This window comes from Triturus cristatus, chromosome 5_2 (genome assembly GCF_964204655.1).
Source record: "Triturus cristatus chromosome 5_2, aTriCri1.1, whole genome shotgun sequence".
In the NCBI taxonomy this organism is placed as follows: Eukaryota; Metazoa; Chordata; class Amphibia; order Caudata; family Salamandridae; genus Triturus; species Triturus cristatus.
The window spans coordinates 171,520,623-171,541,950 of NC_140588.1; the positions used below are offsets into that span (position 1 = coordinate 171,520,623).

A 21,328-nucleotide genomic window follows, 5' to 3' on the forward strand; every position below is an offset into this window, starting at 1 on the left:
TCTTACCTTCTTCATCACAACTCATTACCTGCTTGGCCTCTTTTGATCTGGTTTCAGAGATTTACCAACAACAGAAACTGCCATCTGCTGTGGCAACTCTGCCCACCACAATCATCTATTTTGTCACATTCCTCAGGCATTTCATACTGCACCCAACACTACTATCCACGTAATCCACTCTCAACCAGTTGTCATTCGATATATCCGATCATTCCTTCTCAGGCTCTTTTTTGTTGACATCCATTACAACACACCTGCTGCTCAGTGTGCCACAAGGTTCAGTCCCAAGGCAGCTTCCCTTCTCACTCTAGAAATCTTTTATCTATAAACCCTATGCAGAGGATTTCCAAATATTTCCTCATTGTTCATTGTAACTCCTCACATCCAGGAACAGATCTCTACATGCCTTCTAACCACCCACCAGCAGATAGGAGCTTGTCCACAGATATTCAACTCATCCAAAACTACAAAAAATATTTTCCCACTGTATTTGGTGTCTGCAACATTTCCACTACTCTCACCATTTCCCCCAAATATGAAGACCACACCACCTTTAGCCAGATATCTAGAGATGCACTTCGACCCTTCAATTAACACGGAGACTTTCATAATCGGCACAACCACAGAAACCAGGTTTTAAATTATTGAGTATTAGGAAAATACAGCCAAGACATTGATCTGCTCACTTAGCCTTAATGAACAGAACTACTTTTAACTCTATATAAGCAGGTCCCCACAATTCTTTTTACCCCTGACAAAAATCTGTATATTTAAGAGTACTCTTCAGTTACCTCAAACGCGTCCCTCTCAAAGGATCATCAAAAATGGCGAGCTAAAATACGGAGAGCCTGGACTTTTTGGGGGGGGTGCTTTCCCCCAAAGTATTCTAGCATCATTCGATCTATGGCAAACTAAAAGGGCAGCATTTATAAGAAGGGGTCATTAGGATGTGATAAGTTCCATAAACATTTGTCACTGTTCTAGGCAAACATTTTCATAGTTTGGGCCATAATGAGCTGTTAAACCTTGTGTAACCCCTATATAACCCAGATAGAAGAGTGAAAATCTGAATGACCTCGATGAAAGAGCTCATCCAGGCTTCTTTAACTACCCATATAAATAAAAGTAAGTTTACTACACTATCTGAAAACATGCCAGAAGCAATAGCACTAGAGACATCCATCCAGTTTTGGAGAAAGGAATTTCCACTGTTCCCATAATTGAGCGCTGAAATATTTTCATATGGTTTTACTTTAACATATAAGCTGGATTAGTAATGATGCAACAAATACTCTGCCTCATCTTTTCATAATTTATTTTGTCATTCAAGTTATATTTTGCCTTTGTTGCATTTGCATTTCGAACAGACAATATGCCAAATTTCCTGTTTGAAGGACGACTGGAATTTGTTTTTTTTTTATGATTTCCCTGGGCCAACTATACAACGTAAAGACCGAATTGAAGACAACTACATTGGCTAAGCTCAAGCCACATCTTCTCATGTAAGACTTGAATATGTTGCCCACCATCACCTCTTTTAAAGTGGCTCATTAACAATTTGGAAAGCTCATGGTCAAACACTTTCTCATTGTATACTGTGTTTAGGTTTCCCCCACCCCAACTGTCAATATCTTCAGCATGCGTTAACAAGTGTAGTTGTATAGGTTCAGTAATGCTGGCCTGACATGAAGGTAGTCTGGTCTTCAGCACAAGAATAGTTAGCCATTTCCATGCAGACATGTGGTGTGGTCTACTTTTCTGAAGTCTGAGTCCCAACAAAGCCCACTCAGCCTAACATTCTTGATATGTTGAGAAATTAAGCAGCATCAAACTGCGTAAAGAACCATCTACTATTAAAACACATACACCAATGTGTCAATAAACACTATAGCAAAAGTTCATAATATTTCGAAGAGCGATTGACCGACATAGTTAACATTCCTGTGGATGTCTGGATTTCCAAACACACCATTTTTGTAATGCTACAGACAAGTTAGACAATGGCAGGATACAGTTTCAAGGATAACTCACCAACATCTCTAGACTTAAATAAGCTTCAAGTATTTCCAGCATAACAACCTTTCTTAGGTTACGTAGAAGGTTTTATGGGTGTCAGGATGCCTCCCAATTGGCCTTAAGTCTTGAAATATTTCATTAAATGTATTCACTCTTTGCATAAATGAAAAGATTATGCCACAGGAAGCATCCCAGAGAGAAGGTGCAGCTACCCTAGCTGGACAGGCAAAAATGAGGAAGAACATTAGCCATACAGGTTGGGCAGGGCTACTTGGTGGGAACGAGGAAGAGAATTACTTACAGAACCTTAGCAATGGAATACCCAATCCTATCAAGATGGAACCCGCATTGTCACATCTTGGCACCCCTTTGTGTGTGTGTGTGGGGGGGGGGGGGGGGGGGGGGGGAATAAAACAAAATAATGAAAAAACCCACAGAGGCATTTCATACAAAACTCTGTACTTGGGCTCAAATTCGGGAAACATCTAAAAGGAAACGTAGCCTCTTTGGATTGCTAACAATCATGGCTGGCTTTAGCATTGTTGTCGTCCAGTGTGACAGTCTCTGCTGGATCCCCCAACTAGCATGTCAGATGAATATTTGTTTTCTATTTAATGTTGTCCATACTTCCATACCTATGTAACTCCTTCACTTCCTTTATGATCACAGTTTCAATTGGCCAATATGTGAGCATTGTTCTATCTGCAGAGCTCTCAGTCCAACAGCTGGCATGAGCTCCATATTGCCTCTCTAACAGAGGACGGTGTAGATTGGATGGATGATGGAGTGTGGGAAGAGGTGTGAACACACACGGAAAGAGGGGTGGGGGGGAGGTGGACACTGGATCATAAGTGACCAATGTTGTTGCTTTCTCTGCAAAAAGGCCAAGGATTGACTGAGCATGCAGTCTAGATATTTTCTGACCGAGTAATGGGTACAGTGAAAAACATGCACTGCACTCTCCACCAGAACTCTCAATCATGCCCCGTCCTTAGCACCCATCCACATTCTGAACACAAACACCCAGAAGTGGTTCATAAACAGTAGGCACTATACAAGACTCGTGTGATTCATGAAAAGCAAAATTGCAGAAACACAATATCAGGGAAAAGGAAGAATTGTAAGTGGCTGGGAACACATATACAACATGAACTAAAGTGAGCGGAATGTAAAGAGAGACTACACCACTGGCTTGGATTACATTAACGGTTCTTGCACAGGTCAGAGCTTTTCATTTGTAAAGTTAAGGGCTTGACTACAAGGACCCGTAAACAAATTTTTCAATGTCCGTCCGTAATTACTGCTGGTGCGGACCACTAGTAGGACCCTTCTTCACATAAAAAAGTAAATATTTATTTTACAGGCGTGTTTTTATGAATCTAAACCTGTCCCTTTTCACTCCCACTCTCAGTGCTTTAAGTCAGATGAAAAGACTGACAGGTCTCCGAAACAAGCTCAGTCATAGAAGCCTAACTAGACTCATTTCTGAAAGGCGTGGCCTATTTAATTAATGGCATGGCTTAAAACATCTGAACTAGAATCCTGCACTTTTCACAGACTGCCACCTGATCAATTTTTCGAAGCCTCTCTGAGTTTTCTGAAACTACATTCGGTCAGCAGCGAACAGTGTCTAAAACAAGGCAAGACTTAATGGCTTTGCTGATGCTTATTATCAGCATCATATAAATGAGTAACACCATTGACAATGTTGCGATGAACTAGAATTGAAAGTGTTTCAATTTTGAATTGGACATTAGTAAATTGAGCGGGAGGGGAAGCTTCGGAGTGAATCATTTACTCGAGTTCTTTCTTCTGCAACATTGTCCTCTGTATTCTCATTTTTTTTTTGTACACTTGGTTCTTTTTTCTCCCCTCAGCTTTCTAAAATCCACCACCTGCATCTCTTACATATCTTCAGCACTGCAATTCTTGCATCACCTCCCTTTCATTTTCCTCCTCCTCCTCATTTTCCTCCTCCTCCTCCTCCTCATTTTCCTCCTCCTCCTCCTCCTCATTTTCCTCCTCCTCCTCCTCCTCATTTTCCTCCTCCTCCTCCTCCTCCTCCTCATTTTCCTCCTCCTCCTCCTCCTCCTCCTCCTCCTCCTCCTCCTCCTCATTTTCCTCCTCCTCCTCCTCCTCCTCCTCATTTTCCTCCTCCTCCTCCTCCTCCTCCTCATTTTCCTCCTCCTCCTCCTCCTCCTCATTTTCCTCCTCCTCCTCCTCCTCCTCATTTTCCTCCTCCTCCTCCTCCTCCTCATTTTCCTCCTCCTCCTCCTCCTCCTCATTTTCCTCCTCCTCCTCCTCCTCATTTTCCTCCTCATTTTCCTCCTCCTCCTCCTCCTCATTTTCCTCCTCCTCCTCCTCCTCCTCCTCATTTTCCTCCTCCTCCTCCTCCTCATTTTCCTCCTCCTCCTCCTCCTCCTCATTTTCCTCCTCCTCCTCCTCCTCATTTTCCTCCTCCTCCTCCTCCTCCTCCTCATTTTCCTCCTCCTCCTCCTCCTCCTCCTCCTCATTTTCCTCCTCCTCCTCCTCCTCCTCCTCCTCCTCCTCATTTTCCTCCTCCTCCTCCTCCTCCTCCTCATTTTCCTCCTCCTCCTCCTCCTCCTCCTCATTTTCCTCCTCCTCCTCCTCCTCCTCCTCATTTTCCTCCTCCTCCTCCTCCTCCTCCTCCTCCTCCTCCTCCTCCTCCTCCTCCTCCTCCTCCTCCTCATTTTCCTCCTCCTCCTCCTCCTCCTCCTCCTCCTCCTCCTCCTCCTCCTCCTCCTCCTCCTCCTCCTCCTCATTCTCCTCCTCATTCTCCTCCTCCTCCTCATTCTCCTCCTCCTCCTCATTCTCCTCCTCATTCTCTTCCCATTTTCCTCTTCCTCATTCTCCTCCTCTTCCTCATTCTCCTCCTCTTCCTCATTCTCCTCCTCTTCCTCATTCTCCTCCTCCTCCTCCTCATTCTCCTCCTCCTCCTCATTCTCCTCCTCCTCCTCATTCTCCTCCTCCTCCTCATTCTCCTCCTCCTCCTCATTCTCCTCCTCCTCATTCTCCTCCTCCTCATTCTCCTCATTCTCCTCCTCCTCCTCATTCTCCTCCTCCTCCTCATTCTCCTCCTCCTCCTCATTCTCCTCCTCCTCCTCATTCTCCTCCTCCTCCTCATTTTCCTCCTCCTCCTCATTTTCCTCCTCCTCCTCATTTTCCTCCTCCTTTTCCTCCTCTTCCTCATTTTCCTCCTGTTAGAAAAACCCACTCCCACACCGGAAGGGTGGTGGTGGTGTTCTCCCAGGCACGCTGTGGTAGCTTGGCTCGAGCGGTCAGGAAGGCACCGTGTTAAGCATACGCCATACCCACACCCACACAATAACCATGCGTGCATCCGTTCCAAAAACGACACTACACCTTAAAAATTATATTGAAAATATATCTCTTTATCTTCTTTTCTCTTAGGTGCTGATTAAATAAATAATAATACAATCACAGTACACAAGGCTTCTCCTTAAAAAGTACAGGTCAAATAAATAATAACACTTTACAGGTGCAATAAATAGGATCAGGTCAAATAAATACTGTGAGGGAATAAATACTGTGCAGGAATAAGTTAGCTCAGGACAATAAATACATTACAGGAATAACTTAGATAAATACAATAAATACAGTACCCTCAATAAATAATATCAGCCAACAATGACATTTGTAAAATCAGATCACATTTAAAACACTATGGGCTGATTTGGCCCAGTCACAGCTTGTGGTTAGGTGGATGGCCTGAGGGTGTCTCACCTAGCTTGGGTAAGGCTGAGGCTAAAACTGAGGTAGATCAAGGGTAATCTAGGAATCTGGCTCTCCCAAACTACACAACCCCTCACACAGGTCACTGTATCAGTCTCAGTCCACCCCTGGCACTCCCAGGCTGGTCCTAACACCTCTTTATCCCCTAGGATGGTCTCTTAGGGCTCCACAGGGCCTTAGGCGCCCTCTATTCCACTTACTGCCCTTTTTATGAAGCTCCGACGCCGCTGGAGTCGTGTCGACGCCGTGAGGCGGTTCCGGTTCGATGTCGGCGGCCTCGGCGCAATGTCAGTTCTTGACGACGCCGGTAGGCGGTTCCGGTTCGATGTCGGCGGCCTCGGCTCGATGACGACCTCCGGTTCGATGACGTCGGGCAGTCTTAGCTCGATGTCGACTTCGGTTCGATGACGTCGGCCGGCCTTGGCTCGCTGTCGACTTCTGTCGGCTCCGGAGTGCGATCTCCACTCCCGACCTCCGGCACGCTTCACCTCGGTCTCCGGCGTTTCCGGAGGGCGGACTTCACTCCCCCGTCGACGCCGCACACTCTACCTCAGGTGACTTCCTCCTCGACCTCTGGTACTCTCTACGACCTCCGTCGGCGCCCTCTCTCGACCTCTGGCGGCTCCGGGTACGACGTCTGCTTTCCAGTCAGCGCCGCTTCTCCACCTCGGGCTCCAGGTCTCCAGGCTTCTCGACGTCGGACTTCAGGTAGTTACCAGTTACCAGGTCAGGAACTTGCTGTTCTTTGCTTTTAAGGCCTGTTCCTGCTGTCCAGGTCCTTAAGATGGTTTTTCTTGCTTTCTCCCACACAGGGCTCCAGGCTGGGCTCAGTCAGTAGGGACTAGTATCAAGGGTGGGTTTATGGACCCCACTCCAGGCACAAGTTTCCACCCCTGCTGCCTCACTCCTTCCTCCTTCAGGTTTCTGCTGCTCTCTCTTCACCAGTCAGGTGCCAACTGCCAGCTCCAACTGTCAACTCTGGCTTAGCTTCCCAACATTATAAACTGCCTCCAACTGTCACAGGGTTCCAGAATGTTGCAGAAGGTTCTAGTAGGTTCCAGTGGGTTCTGATGATGACACAGGTGGCCACCATTTTGTGCTCCAGGCCCTCAGACAGAAGTTCCAGGGGTAGATAAAATGGCTCCCTGAATCTGCATCAATACTAAAAAGTCTGGTGGTTCCCAAAAAGGAAAAATACTAACAGGGTTTGAGGCAAAAGTGGGACAAAATAAATAATGATGAGGAGGGACCACCCAAAGGGCTGACAGGTCTAACACCTCCTCTTCCTTTTCCTCCTCTTCCTCATTTTCCTCCTCCGCTTCCTCTTCCTCCTCCTCCTCCTCTTCCTAATGTTCCTCCTCCTCCTCCTTTTCCTCCTCCTCTTTTACCTCCTCCTTTACCTCCTCATTTTCCTCCTCCTCTTCCTTCTCCTCCCCCTTTTCCTCCTCCTCTTCCTCCTCCTCCTCCTTTTCCTCCTCTTCCTAATTTTCCTCCTCCTCTTGCTCCTTCTCCTTCTCCTCCTCCTCCTCATTTTCCTCCTCCTCCACCTCCTCCTCCTCCCCCCCCCCCATTTCACGCACTTTTATGTAAAGTGAACATTGTTCTGCAGAGAGGCCAATGACTTCAGGAGCATGTAGTTCGCACACTTTCATGACCCGCTACCAGGGCAGCATAAGCAACACTTTGTTTAGCATCAATTCCAGAGCGCTCAATTGTGGCCTATCATGAACACCCATCCATACCAGGAAATCACCTAGAAATGTGTAGAGCATATGCTGAACAAACAGTCATATAGGTTGCATTATAAACACTACAGAACAACAACAAATGGAAAATGCGAACATTCTTAGTAGAAGTGGGCTGAAGTAAAGAATGTGAAATATATACCAGGGCTGCCCACTAACATGAATTACATTAAGGGTTATTACTGTATTGATGAGAAATCAGGGATTATTTTGGAGAGTAGAGGTAATTACCTTAACATAAGGCCTGATATGGACCGGTTTCAAAGTGGCTTTTCCGTTTGTTACAGTGCAGAAGCCCTTAGCAAGGGTCTCCTGATCCCATCACAGGCCCACAACTCATTTCCCGCCTGGATGTCCCTGCAGCGCACCAAAGACAAACCATTCAAGCCATGCATCTTTTAAAAAGATGAGCAGCTCCGGTTTACATCATCTTTCTCTGGTGCGTGGGGGCGAAGCAGGCGCTCCCACACAGCTTCTGAACAAAAGGGAAAACCAAGGTGCAGGAACACCTTGCAGGAAACATAACTCGCCAACTCAGTGTGCTTTTGACGCCCCATGAGCTTGGCGCCCGGTGCAATGGCAACAACCACATCGCCCTAAAGCCAGCCCTAATAATAATGTTGGCCATGTTTAACAAATCTGCACATTTTCAAATCCCTAGCAAAACTGACCAAGGTTTTTTTTTTTTTTTTTTTATAAAAGAGCAATAAGAAAAAAAAAAAAGATGCCATTCCCAATTTAGCCCCCCCCCCCCCCCCCCGTTTTGCTCTCTCCACTACAACAGAACTGGCTGAACGCATATTTATCAAACTTGAAACAAAAGTAGAACTTCCGTCAGAAAGCGTGCTATTTGTGATCTAGTGTAAATCTGCAAAGTAGTTTTCAGATAATAGTGTGAATCTTCCGCCCATCAGGTTTTAATTTTTTACAAAATGACATTGGCATATGAATGGCTTGAACTTCCGCCGTGATAGGTCCAGCATCTAACCCTTGTTGAGCAAAGATGAAAGCAGCAAACAGGAGCCTTGGATGCATGTGTAGGTTGGCCCCCAATCGCAGTCCACGCAGAGACCCTGTATGAGGCCGTTCTCTTTTACTGTGTACTTTACCTTTTAGTGGGCAAAATTACTCTAAGGGTGATTTGGAACATCTGTTTGCTGTTCAAGTTATTTGCTCTCTGACCAGGGTTAGTTTTTTACTCACTTGACACATACACTAGTGATTACAGCTGCAGTATACAAAAAAGCGGTGGATGGACGCTTAAATTAATCTCAGCTACTGGTAATTACCCAGGTTCGCACCCCAATTCAGTGTTATTCTGCAGATCATGCCACAGCAGTTTGGACCCACCCATATGCAAATCAGTCTTGTCTCTGCTCCAATGGGAACAGGTCAGGTCCACCATGAACCGGATCACAAGCAACCCAAGACTGGTTTTGCAATTAAGGCTCAGTTGGGTAAATCTTGATTCCAGTGGCGCAGTGTGAATGTGATGCACGTCCTGGCAAACCAATCCCACTTTGGGTATCACACTGAAGTATACATAAAAAAAGCACCCCAATCAGGGCAAAACTGATCAAAACTGATTTGCTTTTAGCAGGGTCTAGTCTGAGGTGGCATGGGCAGCAAACGATGATCGGAAGGGTATGCTCGGACGTGGGTCCTGTGCTCGCTACCCTACAAGATTCTAACTAGCCTGGCTGATGAGGGGTGATACCCTGAAACCAGTCCAGGGTGCTTGTTTCTGGTCCAGGGAGGACCTGCCTTGAGAGTTCAGGCTGGACTGTTCCCATGGGGAGCAGGGTCAAGACTGATTTGCATATGGCTGGGTTTAAACTGCAATGGAATGGTGTGCAAAAAAACAATGGATTTAATCCAGATGTGTGAGTGGGTGTACATGTTTGATTTGTTCAGCATTCTATTTATCATCTGCTCTTTTTGTACGTTTAGAAAGTTGGCATTTGGTGCCTGCAGTCTGTTCCAGGGTCACATAAGTGGGTGTAGTTGGCAGTTGGACTTGCTTTACTACTCTCAGAAAGCCACATAACTGAGGGATTAGATGTGCCTGAATGGGCAATCACTGGCTGAGCTGGGCACAGCCTCACTTGCAAATCAATAGGCTGTGCCCGGTCTTCACACAAAGACCTTCACACTACCTCGTTGCACTTGTAGTTGGGTTGGAGCCAGGGCAGGGAGACAGAAAATTTCAAGCACTTTTCAAAAGGAATATCTCAAAACTTCTACTACAAAAAAAGCACCAGGTATAAAAATAGGACCCTCAGACCCACTCTTCAGTTCACTTTCTGGACCTGTAGAAGGACACTGAGGACTTTCTGCTGCTATGACCTGCTGTGTCTTTCAAAGAAAGCTTTGCTGCAATTGGAAAGATTCCTCTGCTGCCTGAAGCTTTTTTGAACACTCAGAGCCCTGCCCTGCCCTGCTGCTTGCGCACTGTCCCACTACTTGAACGCAGGTCTACCAAAGTGATTACAAGGGCTAGTTGAGTCGCCTCCTGACAAGAGCGCCAAGGATAGAAAAGGCTCCAATCATCATGAACCAACGCCTGAACCAAGCCTAAGTGAGTCCTAAACCTCCAAGTGGTACATTTCCAGTCCAGAACCCTTGGAAGTGGTGCTAAAGGTGCCCAGATTACCAAAATCCAAAACTTGAGACGTAGAAAATTATTGGCTAAAAAGTGTTTTGAGAACCGAGAGAAGACCGGGACCTACCTGCTTGTCGAACCGCCCAGGGTGCATCACTGGTCGGCCTGACTTTGCGCCAGCTATGTTCTACTCCGCAGTAGCAAATCCTCTTCAGCTGTCCTTTGCATAAGGGGTATCAAGCCTTTTGGCACCCTCTTCGGCTATAACTTCCAAAAATAAAAAAAAGTTTGAACGAAGAAATCTTCACCATGACTTTTTCCAGCTGCTCCTAGACGATGACGCCTCTTCCTTGCACACCGCCTGCAGCCTTGCCCTGCTGAACTTTACCTTCTGTGACATTTTTTGCATGAAATTTCTTCTTAGCCCAAAGGCAAGCGCTGACCAGGCCCAATCCACTTCCTGTATCCGACCTGTGCTCCATCGCAGTCCGACGTATTTTTCAACTTTGAGCCGGTTCTGCGCGATTAGATGTCTGCAGTTGGGGCTTTGATCTTTTAGGCGCTCGTTGGTACCTTAAACTTTAAAAATTCATAACTCAGGTTCTACTGATTGGATTTTTGTCGCTTTGGTTTCAAATAATTTATAAAATTGTACTTTCTCATAATTGGCATGGCATTTTTCTTGTTCTGTGTTTTCACAGTATTGTTTGACTGCTGTATAAATACTTTACATATTGCCTCAAAGTTAAGCCTGGCTGCTTTTTTGCTAAGCTACCAGAGGGTTAAGCACAGGCTAATTTAGGAACGTTTCTGGTTTACCCTCACAGGGACTGTAGCTGTAGCTTGAGCATGGTTAACACCCAACTCAACCAACAACTCAGTTTCTCAAAGCAACCTATTAACATCTTTAAATATGTGTCTGTCAAAATAGTCTAGTCACCCCAAGAAAAATTGCACACACTCAACCACATATGGACTTCCAATACAGACATTAATCTTTGGACTATACACCTTGCATCTGACCAGCCCATCATACTATTCAAATTTCTATTTCTCGCCCACATAGAATGTCTAACAACAGAAAAGAGTACAAGATGATCCGTAAATGGAACAAGGCTAACCAAAATTACCGGACTACTTTAGTTACACTCCATTGATCCAACAAAGCTCAGCCTCAGACCAAAACTTAGCCTTCTGCAGCTGGCTTTTAAACGTAACAGATATTGTGGCACCAGCTACCTCCGTTCAGAAACAGACACTTTGGTTCACTGATCAACTGAGAAATGCATAAACAATACTGATCCAGAAAGACTCAAACTCAAACTTGGGATTTTAAAAGGCTCAGAAGACAAAAAAAAAAAAAGCCACATTTACTATTCAGACAAAATTGATATGGCAGCCAATCCCCCCCAAAAGCTATCTTTCAAAACAGTCATACTACCCAAGAAATTAGCCAGTCAGCCCAACTCTGTGCATAATCAAGTGATTAATTATACTGAAAAAGTGCTCACAAGAGCAGGAATTAAGAAAGGCCTCTTTCCTCCTGCTTTCTCCAAATACACTAACTCTTACGTCCCTCTCTCCACATTTACGCCACTTTTACCGGAGGACCTCACTACAGTTCTACCTCAGCTTGAATCTCGAGTCCCTACAGATCAATGCCTCCCTCAAGGAAATTCAAAAAATAATCCAAGAGCCTCAGTTCTTGGCATTACACTCATCTTTATGGCATTCTCCAACTCCTTCGAGCATCAGAATGCACCCAGCTCTTCACAGAAGCCTTCTGGATTAGCTTTTGAAAAAGGGGCTCCGATTTCTGTGGCGGATTTGAAAAAGAATAATGGCATTAGACAGAGCTACACTGAGCCTATAGCTGCCAGACACAGCAGGGGATAGTGTTCTGCCCCAATGACAGAGAATGTGTGTGATTTGACCAATACACGGATAGATTGAAATCCCAGCATCCTCCTCACCTTGGTAAAGTTCTACAGTCACCTTCGCTTCAAAGTTTTAGAATCCTACAGAACTGATAAAAAAATCTACTCAACCACAGCAATGTTTGTCCTCTGGTCAACTCAATATTCATGTTACGCGAAGACTGTCAGCATAATCTGCAAATTCAACTCCACTTAAAACACATCAAGCATCCCAGCCAGCTTGGACATTAACAGATGGTGCAATGGTAAGAGTGAATTACATAACCAATATGGTATAGGGTGTCCGTGCTAAGCTGGGTTGCCAAAAAGGCTCAATCGATTATCTGTTGCCTATTATTCTTTTTGATGGTTTTCTGGACTCACTTCATTTGAATTGACATCTGAACTCCCCCTTTTAGATATTGGGTATTATTCCCTTGTATCACCACCCTTTAACACTCTTAAGGTCCTGACGAAAGCCCCCTCGACCCTGCGGGGGGAATAAAGGGCTGAAACATGTCGACCCACCACTTGGACTGATTGTGCAGTGGGCACATTATACGCCCATTCTGCACAACTTCCTCCTATTTTATTCTTTTCCCATGCACCAGACAATAATAAAAATACAGTCCAGGTAGCATGAGGAAATAACCCCTTTTTTAACATTTTTTCACTGAACACGAGCACTTTATTATAGCTTTTATTTCTGATCACTACTGCAAATATCTAGTGGTTCCCTCCGGGTGGAGGAAGCATAAACAAAACCCAATTATGATGCGGTCACGTTTTTTAGGTGGAGAATCAAGATATACCGCCATACGAACCACCTAAACGTGAATGAGGGTTTTTTAAGGCATAGATGAAAAACCATATAACCCTGGAAAACAGGTACAAGTGATCCATTCTATTTTTGATTACAAACTACTTGCCGGAAGGTGAATGGACCACATCTCCTATCTCCCTCAACTTGATTCACTACATATTTAGCATCGCGCAGCTGTGGGAGTCTTATCTCTCTTTCGAAACCCCCCGAAAATCTCGCTGAGGGCAATTCGAACAAAACCTTAAAGTCAGTATCTTCGATCTGACATACCTTCCTTCCCCCCCCCTATTTTTGAAATGGCCGATAATTTAGGATTAAGTTACTCCGCCGATGAGATCAATGCAATTCTCTCGCTCCCTTCCCTATTGCAAGATGGTGAACTTACACAAACTCTAGCACAGAACGATGACAGGGACCAATTATCTGAAGACAAAAAAGAGCAAGTAAAAACGGCCATCCATGGCGTCATCATAACGGAGTATCTCCGTGCTAATGCTGCACCAAAAGGATTATGGGTACATAATGCGCCAAGAATCTTCTTACAAGATCTCGCCTTCAGGAAAGTTTGGTCAGCCATTTCATGGAAATTCACCAGGGACTATTTAGTCCTTATAATAAAAACTGCAACTAGACTATCAGAAGCACTTACAATCAAGATTCAACTGAGCTAAACAAAACTTAAGAATATGGTACACATCACGGTTTTCAAAAAAAGATTGGAAGAGATCAACCGTGAAATGAACGAGACAAAGGAATACCTGACACAGAATAAAATCCAGAAATTAAGCAAGGATTTAAAACAATTCTCCATGGAGAAAATGCATCCCTACAGTAGAGATGACTATGAAGTACCAGATCTACAGACCGACAAGGACTCCAGTGGTAACTCTTCTAATAACAGACTGGAGCAATGATGACACTACACAACAACGTAGATATAGAGGTTCCAGTAGACGCCAACAACGACGAAGACCTAATACATGGCGAAATCCAAACTATGGAGAACAACCACCTCCACTTTTTCACCCCTTCACTCCCAATTACCAAGGATGGATCAATCCATACCCAACGGCACCACCACAACTAGGGCCCTATATGGGACCATACATACAACAATCGCCTTTTTTAGGGAGAGGCCGTGCCAATCAACGAGGGAGAAGAAGGAATGTAACCTGGACAGACCAGGAAAGACAAATACTGACAAGAAGCATGTCCAATGCCACAAAAGAAAAACCGAGTACCAGCGTGACTCGCTAATTTTCAACCTTTCCAAGGACCAGGAAGACGTTTTAAACAAAGGATTAGGCTATGTACCCACTCCACCACTGGACCTCTTCAAATTACAGTGTGAAGTCGCACAATTTTGTAGGACTCTGAAACTGAAAGCATTTTTCCAAAATAAAGAAGATAATCCAAATCTTGGTGACACCGGTTTGAGACCCAAGTTAACTTTCTGTCCAATGAACCATCAGGTCCCAATAGAGATCCAGACATTTGAACAAGCAACTATGAGAGAAATCAATGAGATTGATACAAAAACAATAAAACCTTTTATCAATACCTCCACCAAAGAAAAGAAAGCCCTGGAAGAACTTAGACTACACAAGGACATCATTATCAAACCTACGGACAAAGGCGGAGGTATAGTAATCCTAGACAAAGAGAATTACAACGATCAATGTCTCAAATTACTATCAGACGAAAAGTTCTATAAAGTCATCAATGTAGACCCAACCCCCAGGTTGAAAAGAACAATTAACCTTATGGTGGAGGAAGCAGAGACCAATAATTGGATCTCTAAGAATGAAGCCTCTTTTCTAAGGACCGATTCACCACGGATACCTTATTTCTACTCTCTCCCAAAGGTACACAAAAACCAACGACCACCACCGGGACGCCCCATTGTATCCGGAATAGGTTCAATTCTTGAACCCCTCTCCCAATTTGCTGATCAATATCTCCGACCAATGGTACAGAAAACTCTGACTTACCTAAAAGACACACAAGATCTTCTCAACCTTTTACAGGATCAAGTTTTTCTCAGTGAATCAATGATACTAGTTTCTCTAGATGTCGAGAGTCTATATACCAGCCTACCGCAGCAGGAAACCCTAAGTACTCTTGAAGATCTACTATTTGAACAAAGTTGGCCACACCATACACCTAGACATTTTGTCTTAGAATGTTGCAAACTGGCCCTTACCGAGAATTATTTTGAATACAACGGCACACTTTACCAACAATGCCATGGTACTTCCATGGGAAGTACCTTCGCGCCGAGCGTGGCGGGCCTCTATGTGAGCAACTTCGAGTGAACATATATCCAAAATGACAGGAATCCATTCCTCCCAAAAATCCATTTCTGGAAAAGATACATAGATGATATCATCATGTTTTGGGAAGGCACAGAAGATAGCCTACATAGTTTCCATGATTGGCTGAACACACGAGATCAGTGCCTAAAGTTTACTGTCAATGCTGACAAGGACCATCTAGACTTCCTTGATCTTTACATCTATGTGACCAATAACACCATAAAGACCAAAACCTTTTTCAAACCTACCACCAAGAACAGTCTTCTTTCATTTAACAGTTTTCACCCACGCCCCCTCAGAGAAAACTTACCATACAGTCAATTTCTGCGCCTCAAAAGGAACTGCAGTGAGCTAAAACAATACAAGGAACAAGCACAAGACCTTTGCATAAAACTTTCAAAACGTGACTACCCCATCAAAATTGTTAACAAATGCCAAAAAAGAGCAAGAAATCAACCCAGAGAGCGTCTTCTTGAGACAGCACCTAAAACTCAGTCGCCCGACCAACTAACATGTGTAACAACATACAACACAGCTAGTAATGCGGTCAAGAAAATCATCAATAAAAACTGGCGCATACTGACATCAGGTAATCTAGACTGGCCTAAAACCCTCTTTGCAAACAGGAGAACAAAAAAATTTAGGGACAGGTTAGTCCACACCCAACCTCTGGAATAAGAGACGAACTCCACAATGAACACCTTATGGGGTATGCCACCAGTTACAGGTCATTTTCCCTGTGGACATTGCTCTGTATGCCATCTCACAGAAACTACTAAATCTATCGAACTGACACCGATCCTAAAATGGACAATGAGACAACACACTAACTGCAATACAACGCATGTTATTTACATGATTACCTGTCCCTGTAAACTCAAATACATTGGGATGACTTGCCGCAAAATTAAGCATCGAATCTGTGAACACAGAAGCAACGTCAAGTGCAAACGAAGCACCACCAAGATGAGCAGTCCACACACCCTCAATGACCTTAAATGGATTGTTCTAGAGACTCTGATCTCGAAATCACCAAATGTCGAGAAACTACTGTTTGAGAAAGAACAAAGATGGGTGCCCCGTTTAAAAACGAATTTTATAGGGATGAACGACGACATCCCTTGGCTTAATGTACTATAAATCTATAACTCTTAAAGTTCACAATGACATTGTACGATCAATACAACATAGTATGTCTCAAATACGAACTAAAACCCATATTGACTGTACCTAGAGTTCATTGGCACAAATTTGGCGATATCCTAATCAGTGTCCTCTTTTATTTTTATAACTTTTCAATTTTTTCATTTTATTTCCCCCTTTTTTCAGTTTAATATAACACTGGGCTCGCTGCCAACATCGACAGTACAGCAGTCTTTCTTCACTCCACACTTTTTTAGCTGCTAAAAAACACACCGAACCGGGCTGCTCCTCATAAACAGGAAGACAGCATCAGCACAAGTCGTGCACTCAGCGAAAATTCGGTAGGAACATCCCACAGATGACCGCCTGCAAATAAGACACGTAACGTTATTCCACCACTAAATTCTTAATTGTAAACTTTGTCTCGTTGTTCCCTCCCCTTTTTCCTTTCCCTCTCAACAGCTAAATCGCGTCCGTACCTATTTATCGAAGTTTCGAATTGAAGCACCAGAAGGTACACGGACGACGCTGTATATATATATTTATGTTTTCATTTATGTTCCGTCTGTTCCCTTTTTTGACTACTAACACGAATATCGCCATTTAAGCACCTTGTATTGAAGCTCAAGACGCACTATTTTGTAATGATAGAGGGTTATGTTGGACAACAAGCAGCTATTCTAACTGACAACAGCGTATGCCACCGCCGCAGATATACTGAAATCGACAGCTTGTTTACTCTCCCCAATCATCCACAACACCACGCTGAAGTACTAGATTGTGCCTAGGTTAGGGCGAGTAACAAACAGATATCTCACCCTTGTGCACGATTGCTCCCCGTAAATGTCTGCAATATACTTTTGAAACGCCACACTATGCTAATAACCTTCAGGTTAGTGGTACCAAAAGGGTTGCTGTATATCGACTAACATGCCGAGAATGTTTCGTCCTAGTTCATACCAATGAGCTCAACGAGAAACGACTATACCAAAATACACATACAGATATCAGTGAAAAGATTTGCCATTTTTATACTTGCTCTTGTCCCAATTCTGGTCCTACCACCAGCTACGTGTTCGAACACCACTTGCTTTTTTACTGTATCTACAAGATTTGCCATTTTATGCTTCAACTCGGCATGTTTCATCATTGGTTTTTAACATATGTCCTACTTATTAGGTAAGGACATTGACATATCCTTTATCTTTGTACTCTTTCTCCCCCACAGGTAATAACCTCTGTTCCGGAGCTCAACAAATTGACATTTGAACTCCCCCTTTTCGATATTGGGTATTATTCCCTTGTATCACCACCCTTTAACACTCTTAAGGTCCTGACGAAAGCCCCCTCGACCCTGCGGGGCGAATAAAGGGCTGAAACATGTCGACCCACCACTTGGACTGATTGTGCAGTGGACACATTATACGCCCATTCTGCACAACTTCCTCCTATTTTATTCTTTTCCCATGCACCAGACAATAATAAAAATACAGTCCAGGTAGCATGAGGAAATAACCCCTTTTTTAACATTTTTTCACTGAACACAAGCACTTTATTATAGCTTTTATTTCTGATCACTACTGCAAATATCCAGTGGTTCCTCCGGGTGGAGGAAGCATAAACAAAACCCAATGAGGATGCTGTCACGTTTTTTAGGCGGAGAATCAAGATATACCGCCATACGAACCACCTAAACGGGATTGAGGGTTTTTTAAGGCATAGATGAAAAACCATATAACCCTGGAAAACAGGTACAAGTGATCCATTCTATTTTTGACTACAATGGACTCACTTCAGAACAGCAGCAGCTCATTTGCCAGAGCTGATGAGATTGGAAAATGTTAGGGGATTATTTGCACCTCAGAGGAGGCAATAAGAAAAAATGCTAGTGCTACTGCAGCATTTAAAGTTCTGAAGTCATAGAACTGCTGTACAAGCAAATAGACCGACAGCTGAACTAGAATTCATGTTGCAAATGTCAGTCATTGGGGGGGGAAAAAACTTCCTCTGATATATTTGCCAAGCCAGGTCTTGCAGTTGGTTGTATATTCAACATATAAATAAGAATTTAAAACATTAAAAATGTTCAAATTTATCACACGCAGCTCAAAGTAACAAACTTTAAAACTTACTGCAAAATTATCAATGGCGATATTTTCAAATTCCCCAGAAATCGACAGACCAGCACAGTTTATAAGCATGTCGACTGGTCCCAGTTTTTCTTGAGCCTGGAAAGAAAATCATCAAAGGATTTTTAACAATCTTTTTATAAAGTAAAAAGGAGGAACAATGTAAAAGAAAAAATAAACCAGAGTCGCACAGTCGGAAACAAATGCGTCTGGAAAGAAACGCGTTACTTACCTGTAACAGCAGTTATCCAGTATTGGTGTCTTTCATAGATTCACATGCCTGAATCATTCCCCGTCGTCGAGACGGGAGCCTCCGGTACATAGAAAAGTAATGTCCTATAGACATACATAGAGAAAAATAGGCCTAAGGGCCTCCCCTTAGTGGCCTATCCTTGTCCTTATGTAAAAAGGACCAAACTCTTAGAGCCAGCCAATCAGTCATCACCTCCTTCTAGAACCTTCCTGACAGGAGCCTCAGTCCCTCAGATTTTCGTACGCACTAAGCTAGGTAGGCGTAATACAGTTGGAGAGAGAGACGTGAGTCCTTCCAGGGGAGGCGGGAGGGTTGCATGTGAATCTATGAAAGACACCAATACTGGATAACTGCCGTTACAGGTAAGTAACGCGTTTCTTATCCAGTATTAGGGGTGTCTTTCATAGATTCACATGCCTGAATCAGAGTAGTCAGCAATACATTATGCACATTTCTGATGTAATCATGCCATATAGTCATTTTAGATAATACACATATTACCATGCGAGTTTGAAACATTGGCATACATCAATATATCATAGCAGTAAGAGATGTGCATACCCGGATGGCGGGCTGTTGGAAGGCTCACCTCACTGGAATAGATGGCGAAGCACCGCCTGGCCCACTGCTGCATCCTTCATCAGCTCAGCATCCAGGCAGTAGTGTCTGGAGAAGGTGTGCAGTGACTTCCACGTCGCCGCTCTACACATGTCCAAAATCGGCACTCCAGCGAACAGAGCTGCTGATGTGGACATCGCTCTGGTGGAATGCGCTTCCACCTTAGCTCTCAAAGGCCGTCCGGCCCCGTCATGGCAGAATGCTATCGCTGAGGAGATCCACCGTGAGATGCTCTGTTTCGTTAGAGGCATACCCATCCTTGGCCTACTGTAGGCCACAAAAAGCTGTGATGACTTCCTGAAGCTCTTTGTTTTGTCTATGTAAAACTTTAGACACCTTTTTAAGTCCAAGTAGTGTAGAGTCCTTTCTGCTGCGGTGGTAGGGTTTGCAAAGAAGGAACGTAGAACCATCGGTTCATTGAGGTGAAAGTCTGAAGGCACTTTCGGTATGAACTTGGGATTTGTCCTCAGCACCACCCTGTCCTGTTTGATATGCATGAAGGATTCCTGAATGGATAGAGCCTGTAGCTCGCTGACTCTCCTGGCAGATGTTAGAGCGAGCAGCAGAGCAGTTTTCCATGAGATGTACTTGATGGATGCTCGATGAATGGGCTCAAAAGGGTGCTTCATGAGTTGGTTAAGGACTAAATTGAGGTGCCACGTCGGTGGGACCCGTCTAGGTCTTGGGAAGGACCTATATAGTCCCTTTAGGAACTGCTTGATAAGCCTACTGGACCAGAGAGACGGTCCTTTGTAAGTCCTGGTGAAACGTGAAATGGCCGCCAGATGCACCTTTATGGATGCGTGCGCCAATCCTGACTGTGCCAAGTGTAGTAGATATGGCAATATCTGTTCGGGTGTGATATGGAGTGGTCTCAGGCCTTTCTCCAGACACCATGTGCAGAAACGTTTCCATTTTAGAGAGTAGGTTTTGTTGGTACTGACCGCTCTTGCTTTTGCCAGCACGTCCCTGCATTCCTGCGGGATGTTTAAATGACAGAACTCTCTGTGCTCAGGAGCCAGGCCGATAACCTGAGCGATTGCAGGTTCGGGTATTGCACCTGCCCGTTGGACATTGTCAGCAGGTTTGGGTGCTGCTTCAGACGAATCGGTGTCCTGATGGAGAGGCGATGAAGATCCGAGAACCAGTGCTGCCTCGGCCAGAACGGGGCAATTAGGATCAGGGTACAGGGCTCCGCCTTCATCTTCATCTTCCTGAGAACCCTGGAAATCATCGGAAACTGTGGAAAAGCGTACGCAAATACGCTGAACCAACCTATGGAAAAGGCATTTCCGACTGACCTTGGTTGGGGACGCCAGCTTGCATAGATTGGGCATTTGGCGTTCTCCCTGGTGGCAAACAGGTCGATTCCTGGGACTCCCCATTCTGAGAATATGTGATCCAGCGTACTCTTGTCGAGCTCCCATTCGTGGGAGAGGGATTTCTGTCTGCTTAGGGCGTCCGCAATGGTGTTGTCCTTGCCTGGGACATAGTCCGCCCTGAGCGTGATCCCATGGAGTACAAGCCAGTTCCAGACCTTTTGCGATTCGCGTGATAGAGTGAGCGAACGCGTTCCTCCCTGTTTGTTGAGATAGTGCATCGTCGTGGTGTTGTCCGTGCTGACGAGCACCTGGGAGTTCTGGATGCGTGGTAAAAAGGCTTGCAGCGCCAGATACACAGCCCTCAGTTCCAGAAGATTGATATGGAGATGCTTCTCCTGATCTGTCCATTTGCCGCTTACTTGGAGGTCCTGTAGGACTGCTCTCCAGCCTTCCAGGGATGCGTCGGTGGTGATCACCAGCGGTGCTGCTGGAAGCAGGAATGGCAGTCCTATAGACAAATTCCTGTGATTTCTCCATCATTCCAGGCTCTTGGATATTTGCGGTGTTATTTTCACAATGTCTTCGAACGAACCTGTACTCTGTGTCCATTGGTTCGTGAGGGCTTCTTGCAATGGACGCATCCGGAGTCTGCAGTGAGGGATGAGGAGTATA

At 44.6% G+C, this 21,328-nt stretch overlaps 1 protein-coding gene across 1 annotated transcript in view; it reads right to left on the bottom strand.

Annotated features, from left to right (window-relative positions):
- Positions 1–21,328, bottom strand: part of KDSR (3-ketodihydrosphingosine reductase) — a 310,571-nt gene that overhangs the window by 143,645 nt on the left and 145,598 nt on the right. The window contains exon 5 of the mRNA XM_085606936.1: positions 18,467–18,562. Within this exon, the coding sequence (XP_085463062.1) occupies positions 18,467–18,562 (96 nt within the window). The remainder of the gene's footprint in view (positions 1–18,466; positions 18,563–21,328) is intronic.